The sequence below is a fragment of the Bos taurus genome, chromosome 8 (assembly GCF_002263795.3).
Source record: "Bos taurus isolate L1 Dominette 01449 registration number 42190680 breed Hereford chromosome 8, ARS-UCD2.0, whole genome shotgun sequence".
Classification (NCBI taxonomy): Eukaryota; Metazoa; Chordata; class Mammalia; order Artiodactyla; family Bovidae; genus Bos; species Bos taurus.
The window spans coordinates 23,233,698-23,258,346 of NC_037335.1; the positions used below are offsets into that span (position 1 = coordinate 23,233,698).

Here is a 24,649-nt window from a genome sequence, read left to right on the forward strand (position 1 = left end):
TGAGTCTCAGTAGGAGGTGGCCTTGGCAGTCTCCTATTGTAGACTCTGTACTCCCTTCTCACTGATGCTGACCACCTCATCACATGCTTACATGTCTTTTGCTCTCTCAGAAAAGAATTAGTTGGACAAGTTGCTTAATGTTTATTGATCATCAACATTGAAAAAATAAGAGAATCTGAATGGAACAGAGAAACCTTCTATTTTTCATTAGTTTCTGGCCATCTAGTTTGAATCAAATTTCAATTATAGACTTGTACTTAGAGGCCAAAAGTGAAGGTAATTGGGCCTGTCAATGCTACATTAAAAGGATTAAAGTCTGGGACTTCCCTGGTGGGCCAGTGGTTAAGAATCCACCTGCCAATGCAGGGGACATGGGTTCCACCCCCGGCCAGGGAGGATTACCTGTGCTGTGAGGCAACTAAGCCTGTGCACCCCAACTACTGAGCCCGTGCCCTAGAGTCTGTGCTCTGCAGCAAGAGAAAGCTCCACAGTGAGAAGCCTGAGCACCTCAACTAGAGATCAGCCCATGCTTGCTCCAACTAGAGAAAGCCCACCTGCTGCAACAAAGAGCCAGTCCAGTCATAAGTTAATTAATTAAAAATTACCTAGTCTACACTTTATTAAGAACTCCTTAATGCCTCTTCCCCACCCCCCACCCCCCTCCCCCACACAGTCTGGTTGGAGCAACTTTTTATTTATTTTCTTATTTTTGGTTCTGAGACTTGTGGGATCTTAGCTCTCTGACCAGGAATTGAACTCGGGCCTGCTGCCCTGAAAGCATAGAGTCCCAACCACTAGATCTCTGGGGAATTCCCAGATCTCCTTCGTTTTTTTACCTGATGTTCTTTCTCTGTTGTGGGATGTCATTTAGGATGCCCCATTACCTTTAATTGCCACGTCTTCTTAGGCACCTCTGGCTATGACAGTTTCTCAGTAGTAGACATTTTATGTTATTGTCAATGGTATCATTTTTAAATGTCGTTTTCCAACTTTAAGCTCATATAAAACGAAGTGGTTGATTTTTAATATTGATCTTGTTTTCCTACTGCTCCCTCCATCTTGAGCTGTGTTGGTCACCATGGAGCCGACAACCCCATGTGGCCAACTGAGCGCTTGCCTAGTCCAGCCTGAGCTGTACTGTGACTAAGAGCATGCACTGTATTTTGAAGGCACTACGAAAAAGAAGAATGTAACGATCTCATTGCTAGTTTTGTATTGTTTTATGTTGAAATGATAACATTTAGATATATTGTTAAAGAAAATATACTGTTCAAATTAACTTTTTTCTTTTTACTCTTTTGATGTGGCCTCCAGAAAAATTTAAATTGCACATTCATATAAAAAGAAGTGGTCTTTTAATTTCCTAGCTGCAGTCACCATCTGCACTGGTTTTGGAGCCCTAGCAAATAAAGTCTGTCATTGTTTCCATTGTTTCCCCATCTATTTACCATGAAGTGATAATGAGTTTGAACAAACTCTGGGAGGTACTGAAGGACAGGGAAGCCTGGCATTCTGCCTTCCATGGGGTTGCAAAAAGTCGGACCTGACCTAGCCACTGAAAAACAACAAGGTTGATAAAGTTATGTGATGTCTTGCTCCTTATGGCTAAGGCCTCCAAAAAAATTCAGAACAACTTAGTTTAACAGCATTCTATTTTGTTTTCTATATACATTATTTTTTCTTTTACTTAAATATATTTATTTTTAGTTGAATGATAATTGCTTTACAATATTGTGTTGGTTTCTGCCATATATCAACATGAATCAGCCATAGGTATACGTATATCCCCTCCCTCTGGAACCTCCCTGCCGCCACCCCGGCCTCTAGGAACATCACTCTATTTTAGATAGAAAAAAATAGGTATCTTTTTGAAAATCACAAACTGCAAGTATTATTGTTTGGTAATAGCAGATTTCTGAATTAAACCTAAATCCTATGAAAAAGAAAACTCTTACAAACAAGGCCCGCTCTCCCCAAAGAAAAGAAAAGAAAAAAAGAACAATCTTTTCAAAATGAAAGAATCCTGTAATAATCTAGTTATTTGGCTTATATTTTTCTTTAAGATTCAGCAATTCATTGAAATTTTAAAAAACATTAGAAGTTCTCGTTTTCTATATCCTTTTTCCCCATGGTATATATACATTAAAATAGCAAGGAGATTAAAGAAAAGAGTTTTAGAGGCAACTAATAATTTAAATGACATGGGAAAAATGAAAGCGAGAACTGAAAGTGGGAAATTCCTCTCAAATAGAAAGAATGGAGGGCCATGCTGTATAAGTAGCCCACACTCAAGGACGAAGGACATTCACTCTGCAAACCCTTGAAGACTCAGCTTCAGCACCTACTAGCAGAACAGGTAGCCGTGTGCCTGATTTCATCATGACCTACCAGTGCCTCCTCCAGATGGTTCTCCTGCTGTGTTTCTCCACCACAGCTCTTTCCAGGAGCTACAGCTTGCTTCGATTCCAACAACGTCAGAGCCTTAAAGAGTGTCAGAAACTCCTGGGGCAGTTACCTTCAACTTCTCAACATTGCCTCGAGGCCAGGATGGACTTCCAGATGCCTGAGGAGATGAAGCAAGAACAGCAGTTCCAGAAGGAAGATGCCATATTGGTCATGTATGAGATGCTCCAGCACATCTTCGGCATTCTCACCAGAGACTTCTCCAGCACTGGCTGGTCTGAGACCATCATCGAGGACCTCCTTGAGGAACTCTATGGGCAGATGAATCGTCTGCAGCCAATCCAGAAGGAAATAATGCAGAAGCAAAACTCCACTACGGGAGACACGATCGTTCCCCACCTAGGGAAATATTACTTCAACCTCATGCAGTACCTGGAGTCCAAGGAGTACGACAGGTGTGCCTGGACAGTCGTGCAAGTGCAAATACTCACGAACGTTTCTTTCCTGATGAGACTAACAGGTTACGTCCGTGACTGAACATCTCCCACCTGTGGCTCTGGGAAGGGACAATGTGACTTTGAGGTGAGACTCTTCAGCCAGCAGAGGCTCTTGAAGTAACTGACAATGCAATGCACTGGATTTCAATGGACAGTTAAAGACTAAGCTATTTTAAATTGATTTATGCATTATTTATTTATTTAAACTTTTATATGAGAAATAAATTATTTATGAAACAAAAGTCAACGTGGCAGTTTCAATCTCAACTTGATTTATGTGACAACACATATTAAAAATTGCAGAGCACCTTGGAGACATTCATTGCAGAACAAGCCTGCAGAGTAGTAGAGTTTCTGGCCCTGCCTTTGAGGCATTTAAAATACAAGGAAGCTGTGTGGAATGTCCAAGTTATATGCATGCTCTCCATGTACCCATTCAGTCTACCTGCGCTTGTCTTGTTCACTTCTTTAAATGTACCAGATAGCTCATGCCAGAGGGCCCCTCTATATGATGTGGGGGTTATTTCCTCTCTCTTTTTTCCTTCATTTTGGGGAAAATGTAGAGCACGTTACATTTGAGAGTCTTACAAAGTAAGCCTTCTTTATGCCAATAAAATTTGGGCAAATGCCACTTAATTTATAAAATTCTTACTCAAGTAAATGAAAAATTCAGACCTTCTAAATGTTCTCAGTTGCTTGTACACTCCAGCGCTTATTTCCAACAACGTAGTCCTGACAAAGAGGTTTCAGGAACATGAGTCGAATTACTTAAGACTGTCTTTGGGGGTCATTAGAAATTGTAAAAAATGCTAAGTCACTCAATTAAAAATAAGTGAAAGGTCATCTTGAAAATATTAAGTTTACATCCATGAAAGATAGAAAAGTAAAATGATATTAAATACTTGTTTTAGTACACAGAAAATATAGTTTAAATAAAGTTTAATAAAATGCTGTTATATACAAAATATATTTTAATATTCTATGCTTAGTATTTACAATACTTTCTATAAATTTATTATAAAATTGGAAACGTGAGATATTTCATTTAAAATAAGTATATAATTCAATATAAAATTATTTCGAAAAAAGAAAGTGCTGTGCTTTTTAAAATATTCCTAGTTTTCAGCTATTCAACACTTACTCCCCCCACTTCAAGGCCGAATCCTTGAAAGACCCTGAAAATTCCAGAGCATTCCAGGGGCGCACAGTTCTTTGGTCCCTGACCCAGGTGGTGGCCGCGTTCCGTCTCACCCCCAGAAAGTCCCCCAAACCGTCCCATGGTTCTTTGTCCCCTGGCCACCGCTGAGTTCTCCTCTGTCTGCAACGCACTCCCAGGGTCCCCTAGCCAGTCTCGTCGCCTTGGCTGTTTCTCACGTTGTCCAAAATGGCTCCAAGCCTGTAGTCTCACTGACTCCACCTGGCTCCGCTTTGTGCTCAAGGTCCTCCCACCGTCCCATCTCTCACAGTCTCACCCCCAACGCCGGGTTTTCTTGGTCCACACCGCGGTGCCACCACCCCAAGACGATTGTCTCATCACCTATGCGCGCTTTCACTTTGTCCGCAAAGCCGTCCCATCAACTCGAAGCCAAAAGCCTCAGCTCTGCCACCGTGTTTCATTTTGTGCCCAACGCCTTACCGTCTTGCCACAGCGAATAGTCTCGTCGCCACTTCCAGGTTCCCCTGTGTGGACCACACCCATCCATCGTCCGGCAGTCTCATCCCTTCGCCGGGTTTAACTTTGTCGCAAAGCTGTCCAATCGTCCCACCACCAGTAGTTTTTCGCCACCGTCACGTTTCACTGTGTCCGCAACGCGGACTCAGCGTCTCAAAGCCAAGCAGGTTCCCAGTATGAGAAACGCCCTCCTATCACCCCATAGCCAAGAGTCTCCTCGCTTCCGCTGTGCTTCACTTTGAGCACCAAGCCCGCCCATCGTCCGACAGCGAATAATCTTAGCCACCGCGGCATCTAAAGTGAGCGCAACACCGCCCCCAGTGCCCCACAGCCTCTGGTCTCCTGGCGACATCGGCTTTCACTCTGTCCGCAACACTTTGCAACCGTCTTAACCGCAACAGCCTCACCCACCCGCCACCCCCGCCGGATTTCACGTGGTGCAGGACTCTGTCCCAGCGTCCTCTCGCCAATATTCTCATCGCCTGCGCTGTTTTACACTTGCCTCAAGCCCTCCGACTTCTCAGCGCCTCATCTCTCTCAGAAACCCCGCCTTGGGGGTTCTTTTCTTCAAACATGGCCAGTTCGGGTTGACGTGTGGAAAGAAAGCCCACTACTCAGGCGATCTTTCCGAACATGGCAATATTCTGGCTCCCTACTGAGGACAGCGGAAACCAGCCCTTTTCCATCAAAGGGCTAATGATATGCGCACCCTTGAATCAGTGCTCCTATACAAAGCTCTGTGGAAACTGCGTTCTGTCTCTCCAGCACCACCACGAGAGTCATCTGCTAACTCTCAAGACTGCGATTCGAAAGCAAAAACGATCGAACCACAGTGTGTGCGCTCTCGCGGTCACCGGGAGAAACAGGCTGTCTGCGGTTCCATCTCAGCGCTCTTTGCTCATCGTTTCGCGGTGCTCGCGCGCCCCCTCCCGGCCATCTGCAGAATCACTGACATTCTCTAGGGCCCACATCCACTTGCTGGTGGAAGGAGTGATACTCTGCTGCATCCCTGCTTGCTCTCTTCGCTGGACTGGGATCCACTGCCAGAAAGACAAGGAAATCTTCAAACACTTGAAATAGATGCAAAGGATCCGCCATCAGTCGCGCCTAAAGGACAAAGCCGACTTCAGATTTCCTTGGAAAAGAGAGATGATCACTCCAATGCAGACGACTCAGGGCCCCAGCAACCACTATCTGAGGCTCCAGCAGAGCTTCCAATTCTTCACCACGGAGGACAGCCGTGCTACTCTGTAGCCCGGATCAGAGTCTGAAACAACTGGAGCAGATGCAAGGAGACATTCTGTGCTGTTCTCGTTGGAACTTGGTGCCCGGGAGTATTTCCATGACATCCATCTCTACCTCAGGGAGCTGGAATACAGCCACTTTGCCTGAGACGCTGTCACAGTGGAAATTAAAAGTGCTTTTCCCTCATGTAAGAATCCTCAAAGAAATGGCAACAATGAAAGTGTTTATATTTGTAACTCTCGCTAATGAATTCCATTTCGTTTCTTCCTGTTCTAAAGCAATTGCAGCTCCTATTTCCTCAGGCACTGAAAACTGAAATGAAAATCATGATTTTTCAGAAACAGGTGTGGACCACAGAAGAGAATGTCTTTTCTTCTGTAAAGATCTTTTGATCATCCTTTAAAAGATCTCTTGATGTCTGCGGGACTAGTATTTTCTATACTCAGAGTTCAGAGTTTCTTTCTCATGGACAGGTCTTCAGGATCCTCTGTTCTTAAAAATCTTTCTCAGTTAATTCTAGGTGCTATGGAGATAAAGAATAAACTGTGTGGATTTTCCTCATAATAGAAACTTATCTTTTCTTCCTGAAGAGCACCTTCTGGATCAGGTGAGTCTTCTGGTTTGTTCACATTCAAAGGGTGATTCAGGGACATGGGTACCTTCTGTTTTGTGGCTTTTTCCATCATCAATATGTGACTCCAAGTTTGTCTGTGGTACTTGGATCTAATACACCCGGCAGTAAAGGGATGAAGTCTGGTGGCTCACAGGGGATGTTTCCAAGGGCCAGGACTACACAGGGTGAGAGCACTTCCTCTCACGTTCCATGGCCTGGAATTATCCTCATGGGAACCATTGCAAGCAAGTTGGGAAACTATTGGGTGATGAATGGATGAAAAGATAAGTTCAGGGTGCTGACTTTCAAAAATGCACAACATGATAGTTGAAAGTTAAGTGTCTGGGGGGCAAAATGAGGACTGCAGCCCAGGAGACAGCACATCAGATAGCTCTGAGAAGCTGTTCCAAAGACACACAGAGGGATACATGTGATTTTGGTGAAGGGGCAATACATGTAATCATGTGCCTATTTTTTGTGGAAGTTTTCTGCCAGTGTCATGAAGGTTTCCTGGAGTCACAAGAAGCAGTCATCACCATGAAGGATTTCCATGCTTTTCTAGATATGAGGAGATAGAAGAACAATTGAGTTCTTAAAATGGGCTCCTGAAAATCGCTAACCTTCTCAAGACTTGTTCTGCCAGTTTTCCCTGCACACAGCATGCCTCACTTCTGCTTTCCACCTTAGATTCCTTTCCAGGGGTGTTAAAAATCAGCAGCTGCAAGAACACGTGATTGAATCCTTGTAGGTAGATGGCAAGTGCCAATGGCACATGCTAGTTTGTACTTGACAGGGCATGAGACCACATTCACGTTTGCACTATTTGTTCAAATGAAGTTCTGATGGGGGTCGAGGGGAATAAGTATTGTTGTTGCTTCCACACACTTCCTTAAAATACAATCTGACCCAAATGCTTTTTCTCCAAGTTCAGCTTTGGGGAGAACGACAAGAATGCCAGTCATAGTTCACAGTATCATCGGCTGTTTGAAAGAAACATTCAAGCTGATCCCCAAAGGCATTGCCTACAGGAAAATATCCACAGTGTAGACACATTACGGGCTGTTTCCTTACTACCTGAGGGAGACAAGAAAAGAAGAATCAGGCAGTTCCTTGCAACTACTTGAGGATGACTGAAGAAAACGTGATGAGTGAGTCTTCCATTTGGGTCCAGGCCCAAGAGCCTCATCCTGATCTTCTAAATATTGGAAATGGAAAGTTGAAGACAGTCTTCCTAAAAATGAGCTTCAAAAAATATCTCACATATGCTGTGTGAGAGTACAAAAAAACAAAACAAATTTTTGTATCCACAAAGAGTTAAGAGATAAAATTAATCGCAATTGATGAAACACTTTATAAAATATTTGACACATTACTATGCTTAGTCTATTAATACCGCTACCAGTCACCTAATTAGTCTTGCTGTTATCCTGCTGATGAGGTAACATTTATGGTGCAGGAGAATAAATAATAGAGGATAAGATAGCAATTCAAGTAAACATTTGCTGTTCACCCTTTTATGTTAAAGTAGCAAGACACATGTATATACTTATTTAATATATATTGTACAAGTGTGTGTATTTATATATGTGTATGTATTTTTGTTCAGTCGCTTAGTTATATCCAACTGTCTGTGACCCCATGAACTGTAGCATGCCAGGCTTCCCTGTCCTTCACTATCTCCCAAGTTTGCTCAAACTCATGTCCATTGAGTCAGTGATGCCAAGCAACCAACTCATCCTCTGTCACCCCCTTCTCCTCCTGCCCTCAATGTTCCACAGCATCAGGGTCATTTTCAAAGGGTCGGTTTCTTAGCAGGTGGCCAAAGCATTAGAGCTGCAGCTTCAGCACCCGTGCTTTCAATGCATATTCAGGGTTGATCTCTTTTAGGATTGACTGGTTTGATGTCCTTGCAGTCCAAGAGACTCTCAAGAATCTTCTTCAGTACCACAGTTCAAAAACATGAATTCTTCGGCGCTCAGCTTTCTTTTTGGTCCAAATGACATCCATACATGACTACTGGAAAAACCATAACTGACTACGTGGACGTTTGTTGGCAACATGGTATCTCTGCTTTTTAACACACTGTCTATATTTCTCATAAAATTTCTTCCAAGGAGAAAGAGTCTTTTAATTTTGTGGCTGCATTCACCATCCATCCGTAGTAATTTTGGACCCCAAGAAAATAAAATCTGACAGTGTTGCCAATTTTTCCGCAACTATTTGCCATGAAGTGAAGGGACTGTATGCCATGATCCTCGTTTTTTGAATGTTGATACAACTATATATGTATAGGTATTTTTTGGGGGGGTCTGATTTAGCTGTACCTCAAACTGGTTCTCTAGAAACGTGGTTAATTTAGGTCAGGGAAACCATAGATGTTATAGAGATTCTGTTTTACATGATGGCTGAAGATTTTCAAAATTTGAATTTTTGAAATTGCTATTATGGTGGAAAATTTATGTACTGCGATTGGCATATTCATTCCAAAAAATCCTCTCTGTTTTGTTTTCCATGCGTGCAATCTGAATTGTGATACACAGAATGAAATATTCTAAATACAAAAGAAATGTTTCAACAATTAGAACATTTAAATAGAATTTGTGACTACAACAGTTCCATGTGAAATCCTGATGCTTTTCTAAGTTAAAATTAATGAAACTCTATGTGAACTTACAATTTAACAGATGAGATGGCATTAGTGGTAAAGAATCTGCCTGCCACTGCAGGAGACAGGCGATGCGGGTTCCATCCCTAGGGTGGGAAGATCCCCTCTATAAGGAAATGACAACCCACTCCAGTATTCTTGTCAGAGGACGCTGGCAGGCTACTGTTCATGGGGACACGAAAGTCAGAAATGATTGATGGACCAAACAACAACAACCATGCGGAAAAGTATAAAACTAGAGAAACACAAAGGAAAGTTTGTGTGTGATTTTCGATGTTATCATGGTTCACATAAGAAAACAATATACCTCCTGGAGTTCGCAAGTTATCACTGGAAGTCCCAATGCTGGAATGTTTCTACATTTAGTTAAAATATAATAATGAAAATGATTCAGTGTCTTATATGTGTTCAGTTCAGTTCAGTCGCTCACTCGTGTCCGACTACAGTTCAGTCGCTCAGTCGTGTCTGACTCTATACGACCCCATGAACTGCCGAACACCAGCGAGGCACTGTCCATCACCAAATCCTGGAGTTCACTAAAATCACATCCATTAAGTCAGTGATGCCATCCAGCCATCTCATCCTCTGTCATCCCCTTCTCCTCCTGCCCCCAATCCATCCTGCATCAGAGTCTTTTCCAATGAGTCAACACTTCGCATGAGGTGGCCAAAGTACTGGAGTTTCATGGTTAGCATCATTCCCTCCAAAGAACTCCCAGGGCTGATCTCCTTCAGAATGGACTGGTTGCATCTCCCTGCAGTCCAGGGGACTCTCAGGAGTCTTCTCCAACACCCACAGTTCAAAAGCATCAATTCTTCGGCGCTCAGCTTCCTTCACAATCCTACTCTCACATCCATAATGACCAATGGAAAAACCATAGCCTTGACTAGACGGACCTTTGTTGACAAAGTAATGTCTCTGCTTTGGAATATGCTATCTAGGCTGGTCATAACTTTTCTTCCAAGGAGTAAGCGTCTTTTAATTTCATGGTTGCAGTCACCATCTGCAGTGATTTTGGAGCCCCCAAAATAAAGACTGACACTGTTTCCACTGTTTCCCCATCTGTTTGCCATGAAGTGATGGGACCAGATGCCATGATCTTTGATTTCTGAATGTTGAGCTCAAAGCCAACTTTTTCACTCTCCTCTTTTACTTTCATCAAGAGGCTTTTTAGCTCCTCTTCACTTTCTGTCATAAGGGTGGTGTCATCTGCATATCTGAGGTTACTGATATTTCTCCTGGCAATCTTGATTCCAGCTTGTGCTTTTTCCAGCCCAGCGTTTCTCATATGTGTAATACAATTCAAAAAATTTATAATCCTCCTTGGAAACCATGTTAGATCTGAAATACTATCAAGAACATGAGAAAAGTACCTTACCTTATTTTTTAAATTGTACATCATTTGTAAATCATCATAAACAAATATATGAGTCAAGTATGTTTCATCAAGAAAAATAATAAAACAATAGAAAACTATGTAATTCACTTTATGGAAGTGAAAAAATGGATAGGTTTAATGTATGAAATTCATACTTTGGAAAAAATGATATGGTCATAAAGTGTCCATGGCTAAGGATATAAAAATAGAGGGAAAATGGCTAATGCATGTAATAATGAAAATCCATTTTTTCCCATTATTGAAAAAGAAGATGAATATGTGCGTCTAGGAACATACATTTCACATTACTAGAATCACTAGTGTGAATGGGAATTGATTTTTCTTCACTTCTGTATTTGCTACTTTGTGTTTAAATTGGCAGGACAGCTCACTGTTCTTTGATTTCTAATTTCCTGCCTTCTTCCCAGCTGGAGTTCAGAGGAAACCAATATAGCCAATCTCTAAACTCAATATGCCAAGAAATTTGGAAAACTCAGCAGTGGCCACGGGACTGGAAAAGCTCAGTTTTCATTCCAGTCCCTAAGAAAGGCAATGCCAAAGAATGCTCAAACTACCGCACAATTGCATTCATCTTACACACTAGCAAAGGAATGCTCAAAATTCTCGAAGCCAGGCGTCAACAATACATGAACTGTGAACTTCCAGATGTTCGAGCTGGTTTTAGAAAAGACAGAGGAACCAGAGAATAAATTGCCAACATCCGCTGGATCATCGAAAAAGCAAGAGAGTTCCAGAAAAACATCTATTTCTGCTTTATTGACTATGCCAAAGCCTTTGACTATGTGGACCACAATAAACTGTGGAAACTTCTGAAAGAGATGGGAATCCCAGACCACCTGACTGCCTCTTGAGAAATCTGTATGGAGGTCAGGAAGCAACAGTTAGAACTGGACATGGGAACAACAGACAGGTTCCAAATAGAAAAAGGAGTACGTGAAGGCTGTATATTATCACCCTGCTTATTTAACTTATATATAGAGTACATCATGAGAAACACTGGGCCAGATGAAGCACAAGCTGGAATCAAGATTGCCAGGAGAAAGATCAATAACCTCAGATATGCAGATAACACCACCCTTAAGGCAGAAAGTGAAGAACAAAAGAGTCTCTTGAGAACATGAAAAAGGAAAGAGTCGGCTTAAACCTCAACTTTCAGAAAACTAAGATCATGGCATCCAGTCTCATCACTTCATGGCACATAGTGGAGAAACAGTGGAAACTATGGCAGACTTTATTTTCTGGGGCTCCAAAACCACTGCAGATGGTGCCTGCAGACATGGAATAAAAAGCTTACTCCTTGGAAGAAAAGTTATGACCAACCTAGACAGCATATTAAAAAGTAGAGACATACTTTGGCAACAATGGTCCATCTAGTCAAAGCTATGGTTTTTCCAGTAGTCATGTATGAATGTGAGAGTTGGACTATAAAGAAAGCTGAGCGCTGAAGAACTGATGTGCTTGAACTGTGGTGTTGGAGAAGATTCTTGAGTCCCTTGGGCTGCAAGGAGATGAAACCAGTCCATCCTAAAGGAAATCAGTTGAATGTTCATTGGAAGGACTGACATTGAAGCTGAAATGCGAATACTTTGGCCACTTGATTCGAAGAGTTGACTAATTTGAAAAGACCTTGATGCTGGGAAAGATTTATGGAGGGAGGAGAAGGGGACGACAGAAGATGAGATGGTTGGATGGCATCACCAACTCAATGGACATGAGTTTGCGTAAACTCCGGGAGTTGGTGATGGACAGGGAAGCCTGGCATGCTGCAGTCCATGGGATCGCAAAAAGCAGAATACGACTGAGCTGAGCCACTGAACTGAACTGAACTGAACTGAAGCCAGTATTTGACTACAGCCCATAGATGGAAGTGTAACTCCAGTTCCTGTTTGTTCATGAATGCATCACTCACTAGTGAACCAAGACTACAAGGCTGAGGACCTAGAACACAGAGATGGAGGTTGCCTCAGCTCTTCATTCTCTCAGTACTGTAGCTTGCTCCTTGCTCTAGTCCAATGCTGGATAACGGATCCCTGAAGAAAGGCCATCAAAGACTTCCAGGGACAGATGGAGAGCCTGGTGTGATGAAGTAACCCCTGCCGCTTAAACTCTCCTCTCAGACCTCACCTGGGTCACCTGCTTTCTTGGTTAAGGCTTGCGGGGTAGTTTTATGAGAGAGTCTGTGTGACACTGAACGTAGATTTCCCCGTGGTTTCCTTAGTTGTACATGTACCTGGATGCAGTCTCTATAGACGTGTTGAAGAACAGGTCAGGAGACCTGATGTCTAATGATGGCAAGAGCATCATCATCATTCAAGAAGATTTTGACTCGCAGGATGAGAACTGCCTTCAGAGCAAGTTTACAAGCTAGATAAGAAGATGAAACTCTTTGCTATATTCTCATATGCTTCACCTTAAAGTGAGAATTGTTTCATTCAAATTGATTAGGGCCCTAGTAACCACAGGACTCCAAAAAGTGCCAGTCATTATATTTGGAATACATGGCACTCATTTTGCAAACTGCATCCAACTTTCCATCATTCTAACAGCATTCAAATTTAATGTGTTTTCATTTTCTTAAGTAAACAATGTGTTTTCCTTTAACTTTTAGACATTCCCCTGGGTTTACACTTGACCATAGCTTCACATGCATCTCTAGTCCTATCAAGTCTCTTGTGAGCATTTGCTGTGTTGATTAAAAGCAACAGTGCTAGTAAGAACTACAAGTGAATAGTTACATGAGTGGAAGGTACTTTAAAGAGTTTGTTATTATTTTGGCTGTGCCACGTGGTTTAAGAGGCATTAGTTTCCTGACTGGGGATCGAACCCAGGCCCACAGCAGTGAAAACTTTGAGTCCTAACCACTGACGGCCAAGGAAGTCTCAAATTACTTTAAATTTTGCAGTTTTCGTTCTTTAGTTTTTCATTCAAGGATTCAGAGAAAGTCTAAATTGCTTTAACATTACATATTTACTAAAATAAATGACTGTTGGAGAACTGAATGGAGTATGACAAGAGTCAAAAACCCATGTAAAAGTCATGTTAAAAGTAAAGCATAAATCCAACACATTTGAGACACAAAATGATAAAGGTTAAAATAATTAAAAAATTCATAGAATCTGCTTAAACATTAAAGATGCTATCGATTGATTTAATACACAAACTCCATTATTACTTGGAAGAGGAAGAAAAACCTAAAATCAAATAATCAGATCCGATCAGATCAGTCGCTCAGTCATGTCCGACTCTTTGCGACCCCAGGAATCGCAGCACGCCAGGCCTCCCTGTCCATCACCAACTCCCGGAGTTCACTCAGACTCACGTCCATCGAGTCAGTGATGCCATCCAGCCATCTCATCCTCTGTCTTCCTCTTCTCCTCCTGCCCCCAAGCCCTCCCAGCATCAGAGCCTTTTTCAATGAGTCAACTCTTCGCATGAGGTGGCCAAAGTACTGGAGTTTGAGCTTTAGCATCATTCCTTCCGATGAACACCCAGGACTGGTCTCCTTTAGGATGGACTGGTTGGATCTCCTTGCAGTCCAAGGGATTCTCAAGAGTCTTCTCCAACACCACAGTTCAAAAGCATCAATTCTTTGGCGTTCAGCTTTCTTCACAGTCCAACTCTCACATCCATACATGACCACAGGAAAAACCATAGCCTTGACTAGACGAACCTTTGTTGGCAAAGTAATGTCTCTGCTTTGGAATATGCTATCTAGCTTGGTCATAACTTTCCTTCCAAGGAGTAAGCATCTTTGAATTTCATGGCTGCAGTCACCATCTGTAGTGATTTTGGAGCCGAGAAAAATAAAGTCTGACACTGTTTCCCACTGTTTCCCCATCTATTTCCCATGAAGTAATGGGACCGGATGCCATGATCTTCGTTTTCTGAATGTTCAGCTTTAAGCCAACTTTTTCACTCTCCACTTTCACTTTCATCAAGAGGCTTTGAATTCCTCTTCACTTTCTGCCATAAGGGTGGTGTCATCTGCATACCTGAGGTTACTGATATTTCTCCCAGCAATCTTGATTCCAGTTTGTGTTTCTTCCAGTCCAGCGTTTCTCATGATGTACTCTTCATATTAGTTAAATAAACAGGGTGACAATATACAGCCTTGACATACTCCTTTTCCTGTTTGGAACCAGTCTGTTGTTCCATGTCCAGTTCTAACTGTTGCTTCCTGACCTGCATACAAATTTCTCAAGAGGCAGATCAGGTGGTCTGGGATTCCCATCTTTTTCAGAATTTTCCAAGTTTATTGTTATCCACATAGTCAAAGGCTTTGGCATAGTCAATGAAGCAGAAATAGATGTTTTTCTGGAACTCTCTTGCTTTTTCCATGATCCAGCGGATGTTGGCAATTTATTCTCTGGTTCCTCTGCCTTTTCTAAAACCAGCTTGAACATCAGAAAGTTCACGGTTCACATATTGCTAAAGCCTGGCTTGGAGAATTTTGAGCATTACTTTACTAGCATGTGAGATGAATGCAATTGTGCGGTAGTTTGAGCATTCTTTGGCATTGCCTTTGTTTGGGATTGGAATGAAAACTGAGCTTTTCCAGTCCTGTGGCCACGGCTGAGTTTTCCAAATTTGCTGGCATATTGAGTGCAGCACTTCCAGAGCATCATCTTTCAGGATTTGGAATAGCTCAACTGGAATTCCATCACCTCCACTAGCTTTGTTCGTAGTGATGCTTTCTAAGGCCTACATGACTTCACATTCCAGGATGTCTGGCTCTAGGTCAGTGATCACACCATTGTGATTATCTGGGTCGTGAAGATCTTTTTTGTACAGTTCTTCTGTGTATTCTTGCCATCTCTTCTTAATATCTTCTGCTTCTATTAGGTCCATACCATTTCTGTCCTTTATTGAGCTCATCTTTGCATGAAATGTTCCTTTGGCATCTCTGATTTTCTTGAAGAGATCCCTAGTCTTTCCCTTTCTGTTGTTTTCCTCTATTTCTTTGCATTGATCGCTGAAGAAGGCTTTCTTATCTCTTGTTGCTATTCTTTGGAACTCTGCATTCAGATGTTTATATCTTTCCTTTTCTCCTTTGCTTTTTGCTTCTCTTCTTTTCACAGCTATTTGTAAGGCCTCCCCAGACAGGCTTTTTGCTTTTTTGCATTTCTTTTCCATGGGAATGGTCTTCATCCCTGTCTCCTGTACAATGTCACGAACCTCATTCCATAGTTCATCAGGCATTCTATCTATCAGATCTAGGCTCTTAAATCTATTTCTTATTTCCACTGTATAATCATAAGAGATTTGATTTAGGTCATACCTGAATGGTCTAGTGGTTTTCCCTACTTTCTTCAATTTATGTCTGAATTTGGCAATAATACTAAATACTTAATACCAAAACAGGGGCAACACAGAAGGGGGCCAATACACAGCCCGAAAATACAATGTAGGAAATAATTAGAGGTGGCAATGTTAACATCAATGAGATCTTTGTCATTCATATCAATATTCATACACTTGAGAATTCCAGAAACAAACACGTGAGAAAGAAATTATTCTTTGTGAGAAAGAAGTTCAATATACATAGGAAACACATTGAATCTATAATTAAATTTTAAAAATGCTTGAGCTAAATTTCAAATAGTATAAAACAATGAGTAAAAAATATAACGTTATATAGCAATGTGAACAGAAACACTGGAGCACTGAAGTTTTACCTCAATGCTGTGCTTGGGAGCCTAGTTGCTTCAGTCGTGTCTGACTCTCTGTGACTCTGTGGACCATAGGGTGCCAGGCTCTTCTGTGCATGGGATTCTCCAGGCAAGAATACTGGAGTGGGTTGCCATGCCCTCCTCCAGGGGATCTTCCTGACCCAGGCATCAAACTGGTGTCTCCTCTTGTCTCCTGAATTGGCAGGCAAGTTCTCTGCCATTAGCTCCACCTGGGAAGCCCAGTAGAATGCTGCTGCTGCTAAGTCACTTCATTCCTGTCCAACTCTGTGCGACCCCATAGACAGCAGCCCACCAGGCTCCCCTGTCCCAGGGATTCTCTAGGCAAGAACACTGGAGTGGATTGCCATTTCCTTCTCCAATGCATGAAAGGGAAAAGGGAAAGTGACACGACTCTTACTGACCCCATGGACTGCAGCCTACTAGACTCCTCTGTCCATGGGATTTTCTAGGCAAGAGTCCTGGAGTGGGGTGCCAGTACCTTCTCCACAGTACAATGCTACTAGTCTGTAAAACACCATATATAAAGTAGTAAAGAGAAGAATGGAAACTATCATTTAGAGGAGGAAATTAGCAATTAACACTCTTGGGCCCTTAACCTACAATAGGAAATATAACTTGTTTCAAATATCTATAAACCATCCATGAAAATTATCATACATTAGACTTCACAGAAAATATCCATAATTCCTCCAGGGGAAAAATATTGTTTTAAGTTGTGTGCCCAGATCACAATGCCTACAATTAATTTTAATATTATTTTAAAGCATCATTTAAAGATGTAACATCATCCTGATAAATTATGTCAGGTCAAAATTAAACCATAGAATTAGAAATTTTGTAAGTAATGGAAATTAAATCGCTACTCCTCAAATTTTCAGAAGCAAAGATACACACTGAGATGAATTCATATCCTGGAGACATGAATAGAAAATAGATTGGCCTCATTCATTAAAGTCAACAAGAATATTCATATAACATTAATAGAAATAGTATAAGAAAGTATCTGTCAAATGCGCACTTCTGAGTGACCATGATTTGACTGTCATTCTGTGGAGTAAAGCTTGCTCTTCTCAAGAGAGTGGTAGTCTAGCTCATAACTCACATAATCATCATCCAAGTGCTTCTCCTTAGAACAATCACCAGGCATGCAGCAGACGTGCTTGTCACACAACATGTTAAAAAGACTACAACGGAGAATATTTTTAAATGTGTACTCCAAAGTTAAGATTTCATAAATTCCTCATCTTGCTGTTTCACGAAGGATCTTCTTATGTGAAACTGTCCTTTTTTCCAACTTCAAGTATATGATACGTAAAAGCATGACAATGACTAGGCACTGAGGTGCCCCTGCTCAGATCCACACTGCAGCTCTGTAGTCTTGCCCAGCGCTGTATTTGCACCACCAGCAGAAGTTGTTACTGTGGTGGAAAAGACAGATAAGATCTTGATATCACTATAGGAATTATTTTTCCTCATGAATCCCTGTAGAGTGTCCTGGGGATCTGCAGGGGCCCACAGACCACACTTTGAGAACTGCTGGTTTCATGAATTTCCCTGCATCTGCTTTGGTCCGAGTGGCTCTGTAGCTTTAAATTCGCAAGTAATTTCCTTGGTTCTTAAGATAAAATCTAACATCATTCAAAAGTCTATCTCTGGGCCCTTTTCCATATATCCAGGGTCATGCCATGATAGCCCCTACATGCATGAGTACAGTCTACCGACTTCGGTCTTGTTCACGTCTCTAAAAGTACCAGAACCATCCCTGTGCAGGGAAACGCTATATGCTATGCTTTGTTTTGTATTATTAGTTTTTTTTTATTCTGGTAAATTTTGCTCTTCATGAGTTACTTAACAAATTCATGCTCATTCTTCAAGTCTCATACATCGGATTACTTCCCTGGGGAGACTGCTGCTGCTGCTGCTAAGTCATTTAAAGGTGGTCTAAATGAGCTTCCCAGGATACTCACTGCCATCAGCATCTGATACTTCTGTGTAGCCCAGGGCCCAAATGTAAATACCTAATTATCTTATAACTACTTCTTTCATGGCAATGTCCTTGCTCCAGTGTGAGCTCTGTAAGGTCAGGACCTCTGCCTCTCATACTGAAAACTCTCCACAAGGCCAGCAAATAAAGGAACACACTGCACAACATCTTTCTATATGTAGTTTTACAGCATTAGGCCTCTGGGAAAAGATTCAAAAGGAAGAGGAAGAAACATGTCTTCAAATACATTTCATGAGTAAATAAAAGGTACGTTTGTATTAAAGAAAATTCTATATTCTTATGGAATAAATTGGAGAAGGAAATGGCAACCCACTCCAGTATTCTTGCCTCAAGAATCCTGTGGACAGAGGAGCCTGGGGGGCTGCTGTCCATAGGATCGCATAGAGTCGGACACGACTGAAGTGACTTAGCATGAATAGCACGCGTGCATGTAATAAACAACATAAATGCAAGTACCATAAAAGTAAATAAATTAATATAAATAAATGAGTTCAGTCAGTTCAGTTCAGTCACTCAGTCGTGACCGACTCTTTGCAATTGCATGAATCGCAGCATGCCAGGCCTCCCTGTCCATCACCAACTCCCGAAGTTCACTCAGACTCACGTCCATTGAGTCAGTGATGCCATCCAGCCATCTCATCCTCTGTCGGTCCCCTTCTCCAATAAATGAGGTACATTCATAGAAAAACATGTTATTCCATAACATTCAGCCACAGGGCATCAGATATATTTCCTCTAATTCTAAAAGCAGATGGATATTGATATTCTCAATATTAATGCCAATATCAAATGTCACTCAAACTATTTCATAGCTAAGGCAGAAATCAGAGTTTTGGAAATGACTGAAAATGAAGAGTCTGAGCTAGGACACGAGTCACTGAGAATCAGGTTCCTTCTTACTTCCTGAATTTTCTTAGGAAACAGTTAACACAGAAAGCACCTCGTGATTTCCACTCTGACAGTTTCCCAGCCCCAGTCACTGTGTTCATTCTCTTTCAGACATGGATGCCCTGGAAGTACCTCTTCACGGCCAGTGTGGGGCCCGTCCTTCCCAGGGCAGGGTCTTCCTCTTCCATCACCTGCCCCAGGCAGGCGTCAAGGTTGTCCAGCTGCTGATGGAGTCCAGTGCAGAGCTGCTCCAGGAGGGTGGTGTCCCAGGCAGCAGAGGCGCGCTCTGTGTGGAAGAGGTTGAGCTCTGCTGGAGCATCTCGTGGAGCACAGAGAAGGCCTGGGCCTCTGGAGCTGGTCGCCACTCACCTGCTCCTGAGGGAATCTGAAGTCTTTCCTGTAGCCCAGACAGGAAAGAGAGAGATTGTGTTTATTTGATGCAAATGAAGGTCTCCTGCTTTTCCAAGTCAAGGCTCTGAGGCAGTTCATGGATTCAGAGGAAGAGATGGGGTTAGAGATGAGCATCATCAGTATCATCATTGAAGAGATAAAGAACCATTGGTCAATTCCTCAAGGAAGCATTCCGATTGAGATGAGCGGTTGTGAGCTTTGTTTCATCTTCATTTCATGTAAGGATCTTCTGTTGTGTGCCTCTTAAATATTAAGTCCAAAATGTTCATATTCTGAGTTTACCCAGATACATGTACTACTTCATTTTGGGCTTGCCTTTCACTTGAACAGCCTGGAAATCAGTCATGAGTTTCTGCTCTTCTGTATCCTTACATTGAAGTAAAATGTATTCATTAAAAAAGTAGATGTTCTAATTCCATGGAATGCTTATTATGTCAGTAACTTGGAACTAATGATATATTAAGAGGTATTGGATCTTTCTTCCTGATGCTAAGATCAACTTTTAAGGAAACTTTGTTAGACTTCTTTTTCAAATCTTCTTTTGCTGCCTCTGCATATTCCTCTTGAAAGACTTGATCAGACGTGAAAAATATCTGAGCTTTATATGCATGGATCTCACCTTATTCTCCTCAGCAGAACTTTTAATTTGTCAATTTTAATTTTATTTACTGTCCATAACTGAGGAAATTACTAAACATTTATTATGTGCCAATCCAAATGCTGAGCTTGTTACAGAGTCCAAGTTGCTCTGCTTGCAGCAGGGCAAATCAATGAATCCAAGACGAGGTGTTGGGAGCAGGAAAGGACTGTATTCGGGAACTGGCTGACTGAGAAGAGGAAAGGCTAGTGCCTCAAAATAACCGTCTTGTGGGGGTCCTGGGTGTCAGACTCTTTTATGAATCAGATATGGGTGGAGGTGAGGAAACAAAGTAAAGGACGTTTAATTCCTGAAAATATCTCCCAGAACAGCCAGCAAGCCTCAGGTAGGCGGATGTGTTAGTTGCACTTCCTGATAGTCATTTCATGGGTGGTGTGAAATGGAATATCTCATGTCATGTCAACAAACAAAGATGTCATATCTATCTGTGATTCTGGCCTTCCCAAATGTGAATTTCTGGGACAAAAACAATTGAAGTCACAGAAGCAGATCCAGTGTAAATTCAAAACTGACCGTTCCTGGTTACAAACTAAGCCTATAACCAAGATGATGAATCCTCCAAAGTCACTCTCATGAAAATAAAGTGTAACCACCGCTCCTGTCCAAGTGTTCAAGTGGTGAGAATGTCCCTTTTTTATCCCAGGCCCTTGTCCTTGCCATGTCCAAGCAACCCACTTTTTTATTAGGTCCTTTTATACGGTTTTCATATTGCTACCTCTTCTTTGTCATGTGTATTTCAGTTTGTAAAAGCTGTGCTAATGCTCCTACAATCTTTTCAATTTCCACTTTGACGTTTATGGCAAAAAAAGGAACAGAAATGTAAATGAATAGAATAGTTAATGTATTTCCTTCACGAATTTTCAAGAGATCAAAACTTTCCACTGATTGAACATTCCTAGAAAGTAAAAGGAAGCAGTGAGTGAAGAAGTAACCCACAAAGGTCAAGTAAATGATGTAATGAAAAAACTATAGTGACGTCTCTGTCCAAATGACAAATGTCACTTAACTACACAAACAGGGATGAAGAGCTCTACAGAGTGACAGATTTCAGACCAGCTTATGTGAAATGGCTTAGCTGCAGACAGAGCCAGGGGAGGGTAGCAGGCTCTTAGGCACAGTGTTACCTAAAAGGATAGTGGACAGCTTTGCTGACTCCCAGTGTCTATTTATCTTTATTTGTCTGTTTACATTTCTCACTCTTCGTGGATGGTATTGGATTCTGAGGATGTAAACTTATTAACTCACCCTGAAAAGAGACTGGGGTACAGACTGGACGGTCATTTTATTCATGTGTGAGGGGTCAGCTGTTAGCTGGAAGCTACTAGATGTAGTGTTTGGACAGCTCATCATGTTCACACAAGAGATGAGATTAGATGTTATAATGTTGACCAGTGAGCTGAGCATTAAGGGAAGGGAAGCAGGTCATCTCAGGGAAATTCTATCCCGTTTCCATAGTTGGATGTGTGAATTTTCTGCCTCGTGGGAACAGTTAACAGATACTGAAATCTTATGTGTCCAAGCATTGTCAGAAGTACGTTACGTCCTACAATCTTCAGAAAAATCCAGAGAAACTTATATGATCATCAGTTCCATATAAGAGGAGACAACCGTAGTGCCGAAGGTCACACAGGCAGTGCAGGCTGCAGCTGTGACATCAACCCAGGAGTCTTGCCCCCATGTCCACTGTCTCATGCACCGGACCAAGCTGTCTGCTCTGACAATGTGCTTCCTATTTTAGAGGAAGACTTAGAAAGGTCTTCCTTTCCAGTTCCTATTCGTCATTGTCACAAAAGTGCCATTCGCTCATTCCAGGGACATGACAGTCAGTAGATGACAGCTGAGTACACAGTTCCCTTTGCACCTGATAAGTTCCAATCCTATATTTCAAGTGGTGTTTTGTTGAGATCTACAGAGGAGCCTGGCAGATTATGGCAATTAAACAACAACTCTGAGAGTCTCTGTTTCCACCTGAGATAATATTTTGAGAAATTATCCAGAAAGTTAAAAAATCCATTTAAATTTACTCTTACTCTCTTTGTTTGCAGAAGATTATCATTTTCTGTAACAGTCTTCAAATACTAGGTCTACTCAAACTTTTGTGTGTATAGTTCTCTTAGAACTACTTCTGGGACAGAGCTGAAGCTCCAATACTTCAGCCGCCTGATGAGAAGAGCCCACTCGCTGGAAAAGACCCTGATGCTGGGAAAGATTGAGGGCAGGACGAGAAGGGGTCATCAGAGGATGAGATGCTTCGATTGCATTGGATCGACTCAATGAACATGAATTTTAACAATCTCTGAGAGATAGAGAAGGACAGGGAAGCCTGGCGTGCTGTAGTCCATGGGATCAAAGAGAGTGGACACGCCTTAGTGACGAACAACAATGGGACAGAGACCCCTCGGTGCACTTCCTCTGGGACAGACACCTTCCTGGATTCCCCACATGTGCCATTACTGCCTTTAGGGAGCTTACAATCTATCAGGGCAGTCAAATGTTACATAATTAGAGGGATTACTTAGCTCACTTCCTAGTGAAATATTTAAGGAGATGAGATTATCTGTACTATCTCACAAAGACTGAAGCAAAGGATCCTGTGAAATATTGTAGTGGTAGAGGAGAAAGAGAAATAAGCACAGGCAAACATGAATGTTTTAGGACAACCAGCACCTTAAAAAGTGACTTGTGGATTATAGTTGCAAAATAACTCATTTTTAACAAATGATATTAGTGATAGTGTTCCCTATAATGTCTCCAGGGAGCTTAAGGCCTACTCAGGTGATATCGTAAAGGTACAATCACAACTGAAATTTTTTAAAGAAGGGAGAAAAGGGTAAATGAGGAAAACATGAGAAAAATCAAAAGCTTCTCTCATAAGCTCTTTTCGTACTGAGCATTTCTTGGTCACCTGGAAAAGCCACGTTTTGTATGAATATTTCTTCCTTCTCTGACTGTGACCAGACTCTTCTCCCAGGAACAACTAAGGAGGTGTAAAAAGCACAACATATGGCTGTGTAGCTATGAACCACAGGGGCACGCATGATTTGATGTCCCCCACCTAGGCACTCAGGGCAAAAATTAGCACTTTTATTGATTTCATTACAAAGAGTAGAAAAAGAAAGGGAAGGGCAAACTGTGGAAAAAGTCAGAAAATGAAAGTTTGTCTACTCACTCTTTAAGAGCCACCCATCACCCCAAGCCCTCAGACCGTGCCTAGACCTCCCGTGCAGGCAGTCCTGAGAGCCCCCAGCGTCCCAATGACCCTCCCCGTCACTGTGCTGCTGGCCCTGGTGATGCTCTGCTCCAGTCCCACATGCTCCCTGGGCTGTGAGCTGCCTGCAAGCCACCACGGCAATCTGGAAAGCTTCACATGTTGGAGTCAGAGGGAGAGACTGCCCGCTGTGTCCTGTCTGAGGGACAGGACTGACTTCAGATTTCCTCAGACCCTGGTGCACGGGACCAGGCTTGAGAAGACAGAAGCCATGGCTGTTGTGCACGAGTTGCTCCAGCAGATCTTCCAGCTCTTCAGCACCACAAGCTCTTCTGCAGGTCGGGACGAGAGCCTCCTGGACAGATTCCTCGTGGGACTTGATCAGCAGCTGGAGGACCTGGACACGTGACTGAGGGAAGGAAGGACACCAGAACAGTCACCTCTAGGGAGTGAGAACTCCAGATTGGCTGTGAAGAGTTACTTCCAGCGAATGAGTGTGTATCTCAAAGAGAAAGAATACAGCCGCTGTGCCTGGGAGGTTGTCAGCCTGGAAATCAGAAGGTGCTTGGTCTTTGCCAGCAAGCTCATCGGAAAACTCAGGAAATAAAGAAGGTGTTGAATGTGAAAACAGTTCATCTGGTCAACTAAATGGCTATTTTCTAAGACTCAAAGTGCAACCTTTAACTCTAGTTTTGTGTCAGATGACATATAAGTAATAGCTAATATATGGGATTATTTAAATGTATGTTAAATGTTTTGTTACCATAACTTTTCAAAACAGATGTAAGTATCCATTTTCCATATCTTAAAAAGTTGTAATATTTATTTATTTATTTAAATTATCGGAAATATTTACGCCGTTCATAGCATTTAAACTTTATCATTCACATTTGCTTTGTTTATATTTTGTATAAGACTACTCTTGTTTTTCAGTAGAGAAAATAAAAGTAATTTGAAGGAAACAAATGGACTAGCACACACCTTTGAATAAAATCTAACCCAAAGCCTGATCCTACAAGATAAACCTATACTGAAGTCACCTGAATAAAAAGGGAATGGGGTTACCCACCTAGGATCATAGAAGGAACAATGGACAATGTGAGGAGGGATTGAATGTGATTCTTGAGACATAGATTAGAAGTGGGAGGGAGATGAGTGGAGAAAAGCCCAGGTCATGGACACAGTTTCCTGCTTGGGGCCTGTAAGAATTGGAGCGCCTTCAAGGATTAGTGGAGAACCACATACATCATGCGGAGAAGGCACTGGCGACCCACTCCAGGACTCTTGCCTGGAGA

The 24,649-nt window shown here is 42.0% G+C and overlaps 1 protein-coding gene, 1 long non-coding RNA gene and 1 pseudogene across 2 annotated transcripts; all 3 read left to right on the plus strand.

Moving 5' to 3' along the window:
- Nucleotides 1–2,228: 2,228 nt before the first annotated feature.
- On the plus strand, nucleotides 2,229–3,812 carry LOC112441471 (interferon beta). The gene has a single exon (XM_024996067.2). The coding sequence runs from the start codon at nucleotides 2,380–2,382 to the stop codon at nucleotides 2,938–2,940; it is 561 nt and encodes a 186-aa protein (XP_024851835.1). The 5' UTR covers nucleotides 2,229–2,379; the 3' UTR covers nucleotides 2,941–3,812.
- Nucleotides 3,813–3,832: 20 nt separating this feature from the next.
- LOC132345933 (uncharacterized) lies at nucleotides 3,833–9,484 on the plus strand. The gene is made up of 2 exons (XR_009495524.1): nucleotides 3,833–6,424; nucleotides 7,362–9,484. It is a non-coding gene; the product is annotated as an uncharacterized lncRNA (long non-coding RNA).
- Nucleotides 9,485–23,396: 13,912 nt separating this feature from the next.
- LOC112447788 (interferon alpha-2-like) lies at nucleotides 23,397–24,400 on the plus strand (annotated as a pseudogene).
- Nucleotides 24,401–24,649: the final 249 nt, after the last annotated feature.

What these genes read in the sequence shown, in the direction of transcription:
- LOC112441471 (XM_024996067.2), top strand. Translation starts at nt 2,380, where the DNA reads ATGACCTACCAGTGCCTCCTCCAGATGGTTCTCCTGCTGTGTTTCTCC.